The 18,542-nt window shown below is 40.6% G+C and overlaps 1 protein-coding gene across 1 annotated transcript in view; it reads left to right on the top strand.

Annotated features, from left to right (window-relative positions):
- The window catches only part of WDR70 (WD repeat domain 70), a 171,312-nt gene that overhangs the window by 54,068 nt on the left and 98,702 nt on the right, over positions 1–18,542 (top strand). The window contains exon 9 of the mRNA XM_079760670.1: positions 6,445–6,521. Coding sequence (XP_079616796.1) covers positions 6,445–6,521 — 77 coding nt within the window. The remainder of the gene's footprint in view (positions 1–6,444; positions 6,522–18,542) is intronic.

Below are 18,542 nucleotides of genomic sequence, written 5' to 3'. Positions count from 1 at the left end.
AGCTTCTAGATGCTGAGAGCAGCTTTCAACAGACAGACAGCAAGGAAATAGGCATCTTAGTCCTACGACCGCAGGGCCTTGAATTCTGCCAGAAACCTTAGTGAGCTTGGAATCAGATTCTTCCCCAAAGCCTCCAGAAAGGAATGCAACCCTGACATCCCGACTTCAGCCTGTGAGGCCCTGAGCAGAGAATCCAGCCACGTTGTGTTAGGACTTCTGACCAAAAAACTGTTTGCTAATAAATTGGAGGTGTTTTAAACCCCAACATTTATGGTAATTTGTTGCACAGCAATAGAAAATTAATACAGTTATGCAAAAACTAACAAAAAATAAACACCCATACTAAGTAAAAATGAAAGTTCCTGAGGAGGTGGCAGTGATTGTGATCAAGCCCAAGAGCAAGAGTTAGCTATGAGTGTGAGGAGGGGATGGAGGGAACAGGCTGGGCACAAATGAAGTTATGTTTAGAGACGGTGGGCCTTAGATAGGAAGTTGATGGTGTCAGCATCTCATGGCAGGGTCACTTCCTACCTTTGTGTTTGCAGATGCTGTGATGAGGCCTTTAGTAGGATAGAAAAGACTTAGAATGGCCACTGATGGTTGTGAGAGAAAAATTACTAGAAGAATTATGGGAGCATTTAGGGATATAGAATGTAGATTTGTAGGGACAGTCATTCTGCATATTCATATGATATTCTTGAGTCTTATATAGGAGCTTGGGTATTTGAATGGAATACAATGATGGGGAGGAGGCAATTATTTCAGAATAAAAGTTGTACATTGTAGGTACAAGCAAAAGAACATTCAGGTTTATGCTGAGAGAGAGGTTGAAGTTTAGGCTATTGAAAATAAAGTTAGAGAACTGGAAGATAGGTTGTAGTAAATGGAATGCCTAGAGCCTAGAATATCAGGTAATAAGTATTTGTTAAATCAACAAGTATTGGAAGTTCATGATTTCAGAGAAGGGATCATGTATAGTAATGGAAGACTTAGCCATAGTTGGGGCTGCTGAAATATCTTAAAAAACATCATTAGACTTGAGTAGATCAAAGAAGAATGAATTTATCTCTTTGATGTGTTCAGATGGATTTTAAAATTGCTTGGGAATTAGAAAGACTTGGACTTCAGAGTCCTTGATTCACAGAAAGAAATGACTAAGAATGTGATGATTACACAACAGGGTCTGGGAACTAAGGCCTGTGGGCCGAACCCAACCTGCATCCTGTTTTTGTAAATAAACATTTCATTGGAGCACAGTCATGCCCACTTATTTACTACTAGAGGGCCAGTGCATGAAATTTGTGCATGGGTAGGGTTGCTAGGCTTGGCTGGTGATCAGGGCCAATCTGTGGGATGACTGGTGGGGTGATCAGGAGGGCCCCCGCTGGCATCCACCTTGGCTGACCTGGGGCCTTTGGGTTGGGGGCAGTTCCTACGTGAGCGTCTGCCCTGTGGTGGTCAGTGCACATCATAGTGATCGGTCGTTCCGCCGTTTGGTTGATTTGCATATTAGGCTTTTATTATATAGGATTGTCTGTGTCTGCTATTGTGCTACAATCGTTGAGTTGAGTAGTGCAGTGGGAGGACATGTGGCCAGCAAAGCCTAAAATACTTACTATCTGGACTGTTAGAGAAAAAGTTTGCCAACTTTCAAATTAAAACTCTGAACATTTTCTCCAGCAAGGTATATTCATAAAACATTTTTATTGACAATTTGAAGAGGTTTGGTGATTCCTGAAAGCCTGTGAATGGACTCTGGTTTAGAAGAACTTTTGAATCAAGGCTCATAGTATTGATACCGTTAAAAAACCCGGTTATTAAATAAGAGAAAAGGAGTAAAGGGCAGACTAGATAATACAGGCATGCCATTTATATGGCTTGGCTAGGAAGCTGCAGTTAACACTCTTCAAGCCTGTTCCCTGCAAATCGCTGGGGGAAGGGGTGGGAGAATAGGTGCATGCCCAGTAAGGTCTGGGTGCATGGGAAGATGCTCATCTGTCAGTCACACCTGGGAACAAGTCAGTGGCCACTGCAGCATGGGAAGATTTAACATTTAAACTCCTGAATAAAGAAGTTGCTGGCTCTCTTGCCTCTCCTGCTTGCCTGCGCTCCTGGGACTCCTATTGCAGGTGGTGTGCTCCCTTGCATTGGCCCACGTGGCTCACAGACATATGGGACCCACACCGTGGACCACTGGACTAAATCTAGCCTGAGACGACATCAGACCCTGCTCCGCTATGGCACAGAAACTCTGGACACTGGCTCTACTTTGGGCTCTGCTGCAGCCCCAGCTGCACCTTTTCCAGGACTGGGTTAAGGACAGTGGGACTTTGCAACCTGAGAAATGTAATTCAATGCCAATAAAAAACATTTAGTTCTCCCATGCAAGTCTTAGAAAATTCAATCCCACTCTCACTAGCGATGGGAAATCCATTTCTCCAGCAACAGTACATTCCCTGCTACATTTCTTCTCTTCATAGGAGTTGCTGTGTTAGTTGGCTCATCATTCCAGAGACATGGGCACATGTATTTTGTGGCTCCCAGAGCCTCACCTCATTCAGTGACTATAAATGGAATTGCAGCAGGGCACCTGTGTTGTTTTTTTAAAAATATATTTTTTATTTTTGTTTTAATCCTCACCTGAGGATAGTTTTCCATTAATTTTTTTTTTTAGAAAGAGTGGAAAGGATGGGGAGAGACAGAGAGAGAGAGAAACATTGATGTGAGAGTTGTCAACCAAGGTATGTGCCCTTGACCAGAATTGAACTCGGGACCCTAGTCCACAGGCCGATGCTCTAACCATTGAGCAAAACTGACAAGGGCAGGGCACCTGTTTTTGCAGCTTTTGTCATAGGAGCAACCACAAGAGTCTGGACAGTTTTTAGTACAGATCAGCACACTTGTGTGTGTGTGTGTGTGTGTGTGTGTGTGTGTGACCGCAGAGGAAGCCAGTATTAGTCATGGATCAGTAAAAGTATAGCCTATTATGAGAAACAAATAGATGCTTAATTTTTTCTTCTAGGCTGTTTCCAGTTAAGGATGCTAAATAAAGGAAGGGATTGTTTTCCCCCGTAGGAGGGCCTATGTTCAGATAAAAGAGAAAGAGAACAACTAGTTTATTTGATGAAAAAGTGTTTTAATCACTGCCTGTTCTTTAATAGGTGTTACTTTAAAATTTTTTCCACTAATGTTAGCCATGGTACTGATTCTGTTTAGATCCATTTAAGAATCCTTAGTTGAACTTCATTTTTGTTATGACTGATCTTGGTCACTGTTTTAACACAAGGGTACTTAACATTCCCGTTGCCTTTGTCATGCTTCTGTCTTTACAAACAAGAAACAACATTCTTTTCTTTTAGATTTTTTTCATTTTAACCTACATCAGTGATGAGAGAGAGAGAATCATTGATCGGCTGCCTCCTGCACCCCCCCTACTGGGGATCGAGCCCACAACCTGGGCATATGCCCTTTTTGGAATTGAACCCAGGGCCCTTCAGTCCCCAGGCCGATGCTCTATCCACTGAGCAAAACCAGCTAGAGCGATCCTTGTTAATGAAACACCTCAATAATTCTAGTTGGATTGTGGTGATTTCTTGTGACTCCCCAGTATCTGTCTTAAATGGCCATCAGGCTATGAATGATGAGAAACGGAATACCAGAAATAATCACGAGACGTCTGCAGATTCTACTTGAATATCCTTTCTGCATTATTCTTTGCAACCAGACCCAGGGATGGTCCATTTGAGTAGCGGAGATCATGGTGAGTGTCACCTGCGAAGACTGGTATTAAATGCAGCTCCTTCAGAACAGAAACCAGCAAACAACCTTTAAGATGAAACGCCTACCTATGAGTTTTTGTTTATTTGCTTTTCTTGTTTGTTCATTTGTTGCTTTTACTTTTTTATCACACATATGAGTGAAATGATATGGTTCATGACTTTTTCTGTCTGACTTATTTTGTCTAACATGATATTCTCAAGATCCATCCATGTTGTTGCAAATGACAGTATTTCTTCATTTCTAATGGCTGAGTAGTATTCCATTGTATGTATGTAACACATCGTCTTTATCCAGTCATCTATCGAAGGACACTTGGTTGTTCCCATGTCTTGGACACCATGATTAATGCTGCAATGAACATAGGCGTACGAATATCTTTGCCAATAAATGTTTTCAAAATTTTCAGGTAGATAACCCAGGAGTGGTGTTGCTGAGTCATATGGTAACTCTAGTCTTAATTTTCAAGGAGCCTCCAATACTGTTTTCCATAGCAGCTGTACCAGTTTACATTCTACCAGCAGTGAATGAGGGTTCTTTTTTCTCCACAATCTCTCCAACATTTGTTATTACTTGTCTTGTTGATAATAGGCATCCTAACAGGTGTGAGGTGGTATCTCATTGTAGCTTTGATTTGCATTCCTGTAATAACTAGTGAAGCTGAGCATCTTTTCATAGATGTGTCTTCATCTTTTCATAGATGTGTCTTCATCTTTTCTTGGGAGAAGTGTCTGTTCAGGTCCTCTGCCCATTTAAAAAAGTGTTTTTATTGATTTTAGAGAGACAGAAAGGGGGGGGGAAGAGAGAGAGAGAGAGAGAGAGAAGAGAGAAGAGAGAAGAGAGGAGAGAAGAGAGAAGAGAGAAGAGAGAAGAGAGAAGAGAGAAGAGAGAAGAGAGAAGAGAGAAGAGAGAAGAGAGAAGAGAGAAGAGAGAAGAGAGAAGAGAGAGAAACCTCAATCGGCTGCCTCCCACACATGCCCCAACTGGGGATGGAACTACACCCAGCTCTTTTCCCACATTGGGACCTCTCACATACTGGCTTCTTTTCATTCCTTCAATCTCAGGTTACATGCCACTTATTCAAGTAAGTTTTGCCTGGCCCTCTGTCTACGTAAATATGACCCATCTCTCCCTACTGCAGAAGAGGTTCCACATCTCTGGTCCCCGTTTGCATCCTGTAGACTTGAACAGGATGTCAGGAGGTGGCCAGCTGCTGCTTGAGGCATTGTAGGCAGCTTGCACTAGAGATGTCTCCAGGCCCACGCGTGGGTATTGTAGTTTCAACTTCTGCTTTCCAGAGAACCACAGTTAGTTTCCTTCTAAGTCATTTAAACATGCACAATTTGCTTCTTGTAGTAGAGCTTTTTTTTTGACCCTTTCAGAATAAGAGACCTTACCATTATTACAGTAAAAAATATTAGGTTCGCCCTTGCTGGTTTGGCTCGGTGGATAGAGCATTGGCCTGGGGACTGAAGGGTCCCGGGTTCGATTCCAGTCAGGGGCACATGCCCGGGTTGTGGGCTCTATTCCCAGTGTGGTGTGTGTAGGAGGAAGCCGGTCGATGATTCTATCTCTTTCTTCCTCTCCCTTCCTCTCTGAAATCAATAAAAAATATATTAAAAATATATTAGGTTCTCTTCTGCCCCATCTGAACCTGACTTTGTATGCAACCACTCTAGCTGACTGCTACCTAGGAGGGGAGTGTGTGTGTATGTGTGCGTTTAAGTTTGATAGGTACTCTGTGGTTGGTATGGTGTGGATGTCAGTCTTAAACCAACATCATATTGTTTTAATTAAAGTGTTTTTATATTATACTCTATACTTAGTAAGGCGAATCTTCCTGAATGATTTTAAAGATTTTTTCCTTTCCTCACATATATATTCTTCCATATTATTATAGAACAGTGGTCGGCAAACTGCGGCTCGCGAGTCACATGCGGCTCTTTGGCCCCTTGAGTTTTTAGCAAAGGCCAGCTTAGGAGTATCCTAATTAAGTTAATAACGATGTACCTACCTATATAGTTTAAGTTTAAAAAATTTGGCTCTCAAAAGAAATTTCAATCGTTATACTGTTGATATTTGGCTCTGTTGACTAATGAGTTTGCCGACCACTGTTATAGAATCAAGATTGTTGACACACTTTTAAGAAGTATGGATTTTTTACCCCATTGACACACTTTTAAGAAGCATGGAGTTTTTTACCCCCAACCTCTTGCTTTTGCCTTGATTATTTGAAAATACTTTGTATTCTTTTTAATTCTTTTTCATTGAGAGAAGACTCTTTAAAGAAGGGCCTATTTTATTTCTCTTTCTTTCCCAAAGAGAGGCTGTTATTTCTCCTCGGTTTTCTTCCTTATTAAGCACCTATATGTAAGCACTGTGCTAATTCCGGGGCAGTTGGGCTTTGGTGGGGTGGGGACGAGGGTGTTACACAGTGAATTAAACAAAGTGAAAATAAACCAAGTGAAATAAACAACATGCATTTTGAAACAAAACTGAGAAAATAATATCAATTTGTTATTAAAATAGTGTGCTTTTGAGAGGACTAAAAAGTTTAAGCATATGTCAGTTTCTGGTTCGTTTATAATTTTTTATGTTTGTTAAACATCTTTTTTCATTTATTTATTTATTTATTTATTTATTTATTTATTTATTTATTTTTTTAAGGGTCACACAGCAATGCTTCATACTGGCTCATGGCATCCTAAAATAAAGGGAGAATTTATGACTTGCTCAAATGATGCGTGAGTATTGTTGATAATTTATCTAAAACATTCATATCTTTTAATATTTTAACATTTGTATTGTAACAATCTTGCCAGTAAAGTAGGAGATAGAGTATTAGGAATCCTGATGTTTATATATTCTTGCTCTTACTAAGACTTTAGCTGGCAGTGTAAGGTTTGTTTAAATAAATATTGAAACTATGCAAATGAGAGTTAGTATAAATTCCAGTAGAGTTTATTATGGAGTACAATGGATCAGATGGATGTTATTAAATGGACTCAAATGACTTTGAAATTGTGACTAATAATTTGTTACTTTTTTTGTTTTGTTAATCCTCACCCGAGGATATTTTTTTCCACTGATTTTTAGAGAGAGTGAAAGGGATGGGGAGAGACAGAGAGAGAGAGAGAGAAATATCTCGATTGGTTGCCTCCCACACAAACCCTGACCAGAATTGAACCTGGGACCCTTCAGTCCTCCCACTGAGCCAAACCAGCTAGGGCTAATTTGTTACTTTTTATAGTTAAGACTGATTTTCATCTGAGTCTAATTGCTAATATGTTTCTTGTTTAAATGATTGTTTCTTGGCAGTAATAACTGAAAAAATTGATTAAATGGTTATTAAGATTCTTTTCCATTATATCTGTTAGCCTAGGACTCAAGAATATTACAGGGAATATTTGGGCAGCTTTTTCCTGCATTGTCATATTGTATGATTCACTTTTAGTACTAAGAGTAGTTCACAAGAATGTGCTATTTGTAATATTACAGAGAAATTACAACAAACATCCTATAAATTAAAAAGCATAGATGGTGTTATTTAGGTGAAACACTCTTATATTTTAGATAAAAATAACATTTTTGTTCTTAGATTATTTTGTCTTTTAGCCTTTTTCTCTCTGATACTTAACATTTGCCTCATTAACTCTCAAAATTGCTCTTCATATTCTTGGATATTTTGTTTTCTGGACTTTATCTTTCAGATAACAGACAAAAGACATAATTTTACTTCCATAGCACAATTTAAAAATTAACAGCCTAAAAGGAACTTAAATTTGGGAATCTATACAGAATATGACTGAAAAAAGATAATATTTCTGAATAAAATTTTTGGTAAATAGAACTGCATTAAGCCTTTACTTAAGATCCTTGATAAGGTTTTAGAAATTGCCACTTTAAGTGAAATGAGTATAATGAAACAAATTTTACCATAGCTTAAATGATGTAAACAAGTGTTCCAGCCTGGCCGGTGGGACTCAGCAGTTGAGTGTCGACCCAGGAACCAAGAGGTCACCGGCTGGATTCCTGGTCAGGGCACATGCTTGGGACATGCTTGGGTTGCAGGCTCCATCCCCAGTAGGGAGCGTGAAGAAGGCAGCCAATTGATGATTCTCTCTCATGGATGTTTCTATCTCTCTATCACTATCTCTTCCTCTGTCTCTAAATATCATTAAAAAAAATTAAAAAGAAAAATATCTTAAACCTAAACACAAACCAATGAGCTTGCTTTAAAAAAAAAAAAAAAGAGTTCAGTTCTTATGCCATATTCTGGCCACAAAAACTTCACCAAACTTCTATATAAAGATCCCAAACACTTCTAATATTAAATATTGAAATAAATGTGAGCTATACATTTAAGAAAGATTAATAAAAACAATTAAGAATTCTTTTCTAATCTGCTTATTTTGGTTCAGGGTCGAGGGTGGCTGGAGCCAATCGGCAGCTCAGGGCGCAAGGCAGGACCCACCCTGAACAGCACTCCTTTCCATCACAGGGTGCACTCACACCCACACTCCCTCACACTGGGCCGAGGACACACGCAGTTTCCTTACCTGCACACCTTTGGGGTGTGGATGGAAACGAGGCCCTGGAGAAAGCACATTCAGAAGTGGGGAAATGTGCAAACTCCACAGACAGTGGATCAGCTCAAGTCAGCCCCTTCCCCATTCATGTTCTATGAAAACAACTTAGAACAAAATGATGTTATTTGAGGACGTGCTGTATCTTTTTAGCTTTGTCTTATCATTTGTTCAAATAAATTATGTATGTTTAAAATGATATTCCAAACTTCAGCATTAGAAAATCAAATTTAGCAGTTAATCTAAATTAATAGTATCCCATGGCCAAGTAAGGTTTATTTTAGGAATTCAAGGCTATTTAACAATTAGGAAATTTTACCATCAAGAAATTTTCAATATAATTCATCATTTAACAAACGAAAGGCGAAAGATCGATTGATTTTATAATGATAAAATTGACACTTGATAAAATTTAATAGTCTTTACCAATAAAAGTTCTAAGTAAAATAGAACTAGGAAGAAATTAGGGAATCCTGATGAAAACTACCAAAATTTAAAATATTGTATTATATATTGTAGTACTGAAGCTACTTGCATTTAAATAGGAAACAAGACAGGGATGCCCACAATTATTTAGAGACTTTATACAGTGTAGTAAAGTAAGAAAACAAGTAAATTGGTATTACTCTTGGAAGAGAGCAAACATCCTATTAAAAAAAAGCACAGAGGATCCAGGCTATTCTGGTTAAAAACATAAGCTGAATAAAGCAATTGAAAACAATTTCTTGTCTTCAGAACTATTTAAGGATCACGCAATTTTATGAGCTCTACAGAAGCTTTCCCCAAAGCGACTTCCAGGATATGTAAATTAGTGGTTCGAAGAAAGGCATTCCAAGGTCAGATAAATTTGAGAAATTTTGAATGTTATATTCCCAGGCCAATGAGCCACAATAAACATTTAAATGGCTTTGGATAGGGTGTAAAGAAACTTATTTAACTTTGTTACTCCTTTAAGCAACAGTTGGGGTAAAGTTCTAAAGCATGACATCATTTTACTGGGTATAAAATGTAGTTTATCCCATTCCTTGAAAGAGCAATTTTTTAGTTCCCTGCCCAAGTCACTGACTTACTAGTCTATTGTACCTTTGAAAATGTGCTCCAGTTTCTGTTTACACTGGAGAAATGGGCTTCCTTTGTCCATAGTCCTATGTGACGATCGGGGGACCTTAACCATAGACCCCCATTATACATGTTCTTTACACCTGTTAGAGAAATATGCCACTAATAAATTCAGGTCATTGGATTGACTTTTTCTTGGCCTTTGACTCTGAAGGCAGTAATTAGAAATGTGCTAAGCTGTGGGAAACCATTCCAGATACTTAGTTCAATCAACAGATAGAGTGTTCTCATTATGTACCAGGTATACTGTCTGATTCAAGTCCCTGCCTGCATGGGGCTTACCTTCCAGGGAGGTGAGTGCTGGAGCAGACAGGTGCAGATTACATTAATACACCAATATGGTTTTAGGTAGTAATAAGTGTGAAGAATAAAGTAAAAGGATAGAGGAAGAACAGAAGGCTATTATGGCTGACAATTGGGGAAATTTGCAAGTTAGGTGATACGACAGACTCATGGCTACAATTCTTCATCTGTCCTTGTATCCATGCCCTTTGCAGTGTGACTTTATAGCTACTCCCATTAAGAGCCGGAGTCTCTTCACCCACCCCATGAATCTGGACTGGCCAGCAGAAGGTGGAAAGATGGCAGCATGCCCTTTCTGAGCAGAGGCTTCTTGGGAGTTCTGCGTGCTTCCACTCCCTGTGAACTTGCATCATTGTCTCATCGAGCTGTAGCTACCCTGCTGAGGAAGGAAAGGTGTGGTGGAGGAGGATTCTGCTGCCCTATTAATACCTGAGGCCGTATTAGACCAGCTTATACTCAGCCACCTCCTAAACTTGGAGAGTCACAGTGCCAAAGACTAAATATATTAAACGTCCTGAGAAATATATTCACGCCCAGCCAGTGTGGCTCAGTGGTTGAGCATTGACCTATGAACCAGGAGGTCATGGTGTGATTCCCAGTCAGGGCACATGCCTAGGGTATGGAATCGATCCCCAGTGTGGGGCATGCAGGAGGCAGATGATCAATGATTCTCTCTCATCATTGCTACAGCCAGTTACACCTATTACATTCTGTGTGGGGTGTCCCAGGGAAATGAATGTTGTCACTAGTAAATGCTTTGGATAGTGGGATTCAGTAGATTATAAATATTCGTATTTGGTGGCATCTTACACAGATGAATTATGCAATTAAATTGTTGGCAAATTTGTCATGGCAGAATATATTTGGTGCGCAGTTTATAGACCCAGAGGAACTTGGTTGCTCCACCACTAGTCATGACTTTGAGCTCGTCATTTACCACCAAGTCTCAGATTCCTCTGAAATGGGATAACGCTTGATTCACAAGATTGTAATAGGGATTAAACGTGTAAAGCCTTGTGCATAGTTAGTGTTCATGCATAGGAGTAGCCTTGGATTAATTTAAACTGGATTAAGGCTGCATATAGTTTTCAGTCTTTATTTTTCTGAGCTTTTCAGTCACAGCTTGATGAGCATCTCCTGGCTGAGAGCACGTGTGGGAGCGTGTTGGGTCTCACCATGGGCTTTTGGTGAAGGCTGCTACGCAGATTTCACTTGATTTTATAATCAACAACATCTGCACATACAGTTATAAAATTCCCCAAGGAACAATGGTTCATGTAAATGGATCCCTGAAAAGTAAACTTTGGTGTAACTCAAAATTTTTTTCTCCCCTATTTTAAGTATTTTGGGGAGAAACTTTAAAATACAACATTCAGCCCTAGCCGTTTTGGTTTGGTTGATAGAGCATCGGCCCGTAGATTGAAGGGTCCTGGGTTCGAGTCCAGTCAAGGGCATGTGCCTCGGTTGCAGACTTGATCCTGGGCCCTTGGTCGGGGTGCGTGCAGGAGGCAGCCAGTCAATGTGACTCTCTCACATCGATGTTTCTCTGTCTGTCTTTGCTCCTCCTTTCCACTCTCTAAAAACCAATGAAAAAAGTATCCTCAGGTGAGGATTAACAAAAGTAAATAAATACAACATTAATTCCCTATGTGATTCATAAGTGTTTTGAATATAATTCAGTATTATAATTTATAAATTGTTATTTTGTGGCATGATAGCCTCAGAATGTCTTGGCATTTGTAAGTATATTTACATCTTTTTGAGTTCTTGACTGCTGCTTTTATTTTTTGCTTTTCCTTTTCTGTTGTTATTTCTTGCTGCTGTTGTTGGGGTGATAATTTATATAAGTACTTCAGTTTCTCTCCTCAGTTTTGTGCTTCTAATAAACTGTGGACCTGGGCAGGGTAGGGCGGTCCAAGCTTTGAGAATTAGTGCAAAAGAAAATGGAATAAGCCATTAGTATAATGTATGTATTTTTTAGCACATTAATTTTTACCATCTTTGCCTGCTAGGGGACTTTTTCTTGCTTACCTTCTGGTTCTGGGCAGAGTTTTGTACTGTCCATGCTGCCAAATAAGTACGGCACATTTAAATTTTTTGTACATTTTAATTTTCAAATTCCTATTATGCTTGAATAGCCTTTGTTTGATTTATAATTTTCTTAATACTTTCATCTTACTTAGCTACATTTTTATCATGTGTTTGCCTAAGAGTAGCCTTAAGTATAAAACTTCACCTCATATATCTAGGAATTGTAAGAAAATTTAATGTCACACTAAAACCTTGGTGTGAATTTTATGTAATTTTAATGCAAAATGTTGTTTGTATGTAATATAGGGTGCAAAAAATATATATACATACTTTGAGTAATTATAAAGGCAGTGTTTATTAAAATACATTTCATTTTCAAAATTGAGATATCAGCTGTTAAAGTGTGTATACATTTTTTGGGGACTCCCTGTATATTGCCATATATAACAAAGGCAAGATGTTTACACTTTCAAAAACATTGGGGGAAGGTTTGATAAAGTCCAATTTTTTTATATTTTACTTTATACACTTTTTGCAGTTGTTAATCAGTAATTTATTTTGCCTATATAAACATCAGTGCTGAACAATAATTCCTACATATGGACTATAAACTGTACAGGATGCTATTTAGTATTTTCTTTGTTTATCTTGAAATCCATATAAAAACATTGTTCATATCATCAGTACATCTCTTAAATGTTACAGCAATTCATTTAAAAAAATATTTATTTATATGTATTTTTGAAGAAGAATGTGGATGTCTCCAAACGTTGAAGGGTATACTAGTATCCTGGCATCCCTAATCCGCTGAGGATTTGATAGGGGGCAGTTTGAATTCTTCTGGGGATTTCTAGGTCAGGCTAGGTAGCATCAGCACAGCCAGTCCACTCATGCGTGACTAAATGAGTCTGTGTGTGTGACTAACGCCCCAGTCCTCTGTGGTGTGTGCTGGCCCTGCGGGCCATTTATGGAGGAGTCGCATGTGGAGGAGAATATTGTTCGGTGAAAACTGATGAACTTAGTTGCAGAAATGGGAATAAAGGGTATCGCCATATTGTGGATCTTGTAATTCTTGAAACTTATAATTAAAATAAAAATGTTTCTTTGGATTGACTCTGTTTTTCTGAAAGATGGTTACAATAAGTGATTTTTCTTTTTAAAATTATCCTTTCCATTTCTTTTCTACCTTTTGTGCCTACATGGCAAATTCATATGTGTTCTGTTTCTGAATTCTTTCTTTTCAATTCTGCTGTATAAGCTTGTTGAGTCCACTCCCAACTTTGGGAAGAATTGTCCCCTCATCTTTTCAGTTTCGTATTGATAGAGTTGGGGAAGTCAGGGTGGCAGGTTAACAGGCACTTGGAGGGAAGTGTGAATAATGGGTTGCCCTTTTCCATTGCCTCTTTCTAAATCTTGTAAGTTTACATGACTTTGTAAAACTATTTCTGTCTTATAAACTATCCTTTCATGTGATAATACTTTTAAAATTTCTCTTCATGAAAATGTTAGCTTCGTTGCTGCTTTTAAAAATGTGCTCTGAGTGAAAAGTTATCTTCTCTTGATAACACTTTTCTGTTGTCATTATAGTAGTAAAATCAAGTAGATTATAAAATAGAGACATCTTGTAAGTTAGTAATTACAGGCTCTCCTTTGATGCATGTTTTCTTAATGGACTAGGTTCTGTTAATTAAAATAAAACAAATGGCATTTTTGGAAAGCTGTGCTAAGCTATCAACAAATACAACTAGCATAGACTTGTTTAGCCACATATCATATAGTCGCTTAAGTCTTGTAATATCAGTCAACTAGGGGCCCAGTGCACAAATTCGTGCACCTTGAAAGGAACTGTGGGCCGTGAGGCTGCGGTGGGCCTTGGGGCGGGTCTCGGCCCATCCTACGCACCCCTGCTGGCCCCTCCTGCCCTGCACCCCAGTCCCCTCTCTGCTGGCAGCCCCGCTCCCGCCAGCGCCGCCGCCACTCCCATGCGCTGACAGTGCTGGCCCCATTCGCACCCACTGATGGCGCGGAGCGATTGGGGCCGGTGCCAGTAGTGGGTGGGAGTGGTGGCTGCTGCCTCGATTGCCCCTCAGGAGCAGGGGGAATTGGAGAAGCCCTCAGGGGCGATTGGGCTTGGCAGCTGCCACTCGCACCCACTGATGATGCTAAGCAATCAGGGCTGGCACTGGGCACCGGCAGCGGGTGTGAGCAGGGCTGGCACCAGCAGCAGGTGCGAGCGACGGGCAGGACCGCAGTGCACGGGAGCAAAGAATTTTTAGTAACCACCAGAGGCTCGTCCCGATGACAGCAACTGGCACCCCGCCTTGGTCTGCCGCCCCCCCCCCCCCCCCCCCCCCCCCCCCGCTCACCTGCTCCACCATCAAGCTGCGGCCGATGCCCACCATGTTCTGCGCACTCCCTCTGGTGGTCAGCGCACGTCATAGTGACCGGTTGTTCGGTTGTTCTGCCGTTCAGTCTATTTGCATATTAGGGTTTTATATATATAGATAGCTGTGTCTTCATGGAGGAAATAAGGCTCATTGATGACATTCTTGCCAACAAAAATTTGGTGCCACATCTTCACACAGAATAACTGAAGAGGCAGGGCAGCCCTTGTTTTATATCACGTGACTATGTTGTAGTTAGCATTCTGTATCTTACTGAGGCAGTTTTACTTATATGAACTAAATAGGCTGATGATTATAATGCTTTTATTTTTAATTTTTAAAAAATATATTCTTATTAATATCCAAGAGGAAGGGACAGGGTGAGAGAGATAGAAACCTAAGTGATAGAGAGAATCATTGATTGTCTGCCTCCTGCATGCCCTCCACTGGGGTTCAAGCCTGCAACCCGGGAATATACCCTGACCAGGAACTGAACTGTGACCTCCTGGTTCATAGGTCGACACTCAACCACTGAGCCGTACCGGCTGGACCTAAGCCACACTTCAAAGTGATTTGCAAAAATGTAGACCAGTGCCACATTTATTACTACTTAGTTTGTTTGCTTTGGAAAATATTGTTTCATGAGGCATATATATATTTTTTTTTCATAAAAATGTGCTAACATGCCCTAACCGGGTTGGCTCAGTGGATATAGCATCGGCCTGCGGACTGAAGGGTCCCAGGTTCGATTCTGGTCAGGGGCATGTACCTTGGTTGCAGGCACATCTCCAGTGGGGGGTGTGCAGGAGGCAGCTGATCGATGTTTCTAACTCTATCCCTCTCCCTTCCTCTCTATAAAAAAATCAATAAAATGTATTTAAAAAAAATGTGCTCACATATAATGAGTTTATTAATGTAACTGAGGTAATAAATATTTTAAAATGTGTTTTAATGCCGATTATGGTAAATATCCATGCATATGGTACACATAGACAAAAGTTCCTTATGGCTATTGATACATCTTGTCAAATTGTCATCTTGTTACCAGCCTTTAAAAGATCCCTTTGTCATAACACAATACCTTCATTCTACTGGTGGCATGAATTAAAAGTTCTCTATTTACTAGAGTTCTTTAAAATATGTAACAGCATTTTCAGCAGCTCACATTTGGCTTCTCCAGTTAGTATTATCTAGCAAGGCTAGTAGTCTATAGGCACTGACAGAGAAACCGCTGGAATATCTTGAAAGCTCTCTATTTTTTCATGCTACCCAGAGAAATTACAAGATAATTATTTGTACAATTTTGTAAGGTTTAAATGTGATAGGCACAGTGCTTAGCACACAACTGGTGCTTGGTACAAATTTACTTCCATTTATTCTGGTGATTTTTTTCCTTCAACCAAATGCATTTAAAATATACAAGGCCAAGTTTGCTGTTACTGTAGTGCACAGCTTGGACCACAGATCAGTTTATCACCTGCCATCCACTACCCGTTAGCGCTTAGGCAGCACACTTGCCCTTTTCTAGACCAATGTTCTTATCTGTAAAATAAAAGTCTTAGACTACTTTAAATTCTGGCCTTTCAAGAAATAACCATTTATCTATGTGAAGAACAACTCTAAAACGACAGAGAAGTAAGCCAACAGTAAGTAGACCCTGATTTTGAAGGAGGTTAAAGCAGTGGGCAGGGTAAAAATGTTTACCGGGCGGACTGTCACCTGTGGGGATGCAGGAATAAGAGGCAGAAAAGGAGCCAGAAGTGAAACAGGACATCGATTTGCCTCTGGAGGTTTCTTCACTTAGGCTCGGCAACCATTCATTCTGTGTCGATTGTTGTGGGTCAGGCCCTGCCTTAGGCTCTGTGCTTTGAGCTGATTGCACAGAAATGGTCCTCACTCTCCAGGATGTTTCCCAGTTTTGTGGGATCCTTGGACACCCATCACCCCATGTCTTACAGCAAGGGGATTGCGGCGGGGAGCGGGGCTCCTTCTGGGTGGTTTCTTCAGAGGAACACGAAGTCCTGTTTGCTAAGAGGCACAGATCCCAAATGGAAAAGCAGAGTTTTCCCATCGGTACTTTACAGTGTGGGAGTTAGCTCAGGCTCACCTGGGAAAGAGACAGTTTGTTCCAGATAAAATGTTGCTTTAGTCTTCAGTAAGTCAGAGTATCAGTTTCTAGATCCTTTCCCATTTTGAATTAACCCCAAACTCTGCTTTTATGAAAACTACTTTAAACCGACAGAGTCAACTCGAAGGGTTGGTGTGGGGGGAAGAAAAATAACTCTTTCTTTATAGTATATGTTACTAGAGCCTGGTGCATGAATTCGTGCACAGGTGGGGTCCGGCTGGCCAGCCCTGATCGGGGCGATTGGGCAGTCCGGCGGCGGGGAAGGATCCTGGGCTGTTGGCAGGCCGGTCCTGCCCCCTGGTCGAACTCTTGTTTGAATTTCTGATTGAGGGGACAATTTGCATATTACCCTTTTATTATAAAGAATGGGCTAAGAGCTTTGTAAACTCTGTCTCATTTAATTTTCACAGAAGTGGCTCCAAGAAGGTAGTGACCTCCTAGTCATGCATCTTTTTAGGGGTTGAGTGGGGATCTGGCTCCATTAGATCACATTACCTCCCTAGCTTTAGCTTCCTTTTTTTTTTTATTTAATATATTTTTATTGATTTCAGAGAGGAAGGAAGAGGGAGAGAGATAGAAACATCAATGATGAGAGAGAATCATTGATTGGCTGCCTCCTGCACGCCCCCTACTGGGTATTGAGCCCACAACCCAGGCATGTACCCTGACTGGGAATCAAACTATGACCTCCTGGTTCATGGTCAATGCTCAACCACTGATCCTCACCAGCCAGGCAGCTTTCGCTTTTTTAGGCCCAGAACCACCTGTATTCTGTTTACTACATCTTCCTTCAGAATAGATGGTTGCATAGTAAAGCTGATCCTGGGGTTAGTGCAGTGGTTTTGGGAAACCCTTTTTTGGTCATGACCAGCATTTCTTACAAAATAAAATAGAGTAGAAATTGTCAGACTGTGTCACAGGTAGTACCGTTTTCTGAAATTTCTGCTTCAGTGTATGAGGGTGGGGTACGGGGTGGGAGGAAGTGTGAGCGGGTGTGTGCATGTGTTGGGTCTTAATATAATGTATTTCCTGCTATGTGAAAATCGCTCCCTTTTCTGAGTATAGCATGTGGTCACAAGTTCACCATGGGTCTCTTCTCCAGGCCTTGAGAACATTCCATGCTGTATTTCAGTTATAAGGCAGTAAAATGCACTAGTTCTCAGCATGGACTCTGGAGCCAGATAGCAGGGTTGAATCCGGGCTCTGCTGTTTTCTCTCTGTGTGACCCTTGGCAGGTTATTTTCTTTCTCTTTGGGGTTGTGTGAGCATTGGATGAATTTATATCCCTGAAGTGCTTGGGATGGCGTCTGTCTCACAGTAGCACTCCATGAGTTATCTGCTGTTACTGTTGTCGTTGTTGGTGCTGCTGAAAGCTTTGTCTCTCTCTCAGAGGGACTGTGGACATGCTGCGTTAACAACAGCCTTCCATAGCTTTGATTTATTAGGTTAATGAATTTGTTGCCAACTTTTTATACGCTACAAGAATGCCAACTTTGCCACTGGTTCCGTGCACTGCTCCTTTTTCATATACCACTCAGATTGTTCTTATTTGGCCAGCGCCACCCATGACAGCTACTAAGTCACGTGTCTGCTTGAGTTATTGTGGAAAGTTGTGAGCCTGACTCTGCCAGACCTTGGCCTGTGAAGCACTGGCTAGCTTTACAGGCTGATTTACTCCTGGTCATAGGCCAGCATTGCCAGCCCATAAAATATGTGTGTATGTCCTGGTCTGCTGTGCTGTGGAGGGCGAAAGCGCTATACCTAGGTCCACCTGCCTCCAGGTCTGTGGCGGGTCTGGAGGAAGTTGTTGCTTGGGTGTCCAGGGGAAGTTTCACAAAGGAAATACTATTTGGGTTTGGGGTTGAACGATCAGTAGAAGTCTTCTAGGAAAATAGTTAAAGGAGAATCGTTCCAGGCACCAGTAAGATATTATATCAAGCTCCAGACCCCGGAAGTCATAGAGAGGCAAGAATAAGCAGAAGGAGTGAACAGAACAAACTCTAGGCTGTTACCTTCTATGATATCAGTTACAGATGCTTATAAGTACCTAATTGGAAAAGTAAACAAAGGTTAAATATGTGTTATATTTCTTATATAGCCAACCCTATCTTATAGTGAATAGATATCTACATTTTATTATGATGATTATTGAAAAACTAGAGGCCTGGTGCACAAAATTTGTGCACAGGTAGGGTCCCAAGCCTGGCTGGCGAT

The sequence above is a fragment of the Cnephaeus nilssonii genome (genome assembly GCF_951640355.1).
Source record: "Cnephaeus nilssonii genome assembly, chromosome: 2".
In the NCBI taxonomy this organism is placed as follows: Eukaryota; Metazoa; Chordata; class Mammalia; order Chiroptera; family Vespertilionidae; genus Cnephaeus; species Cnephaeus nilssonii.
Note: the sequence above shows the minus strand (reverse complement) of the source record. Positions and strands in the feature narration are given on the sequence as shown.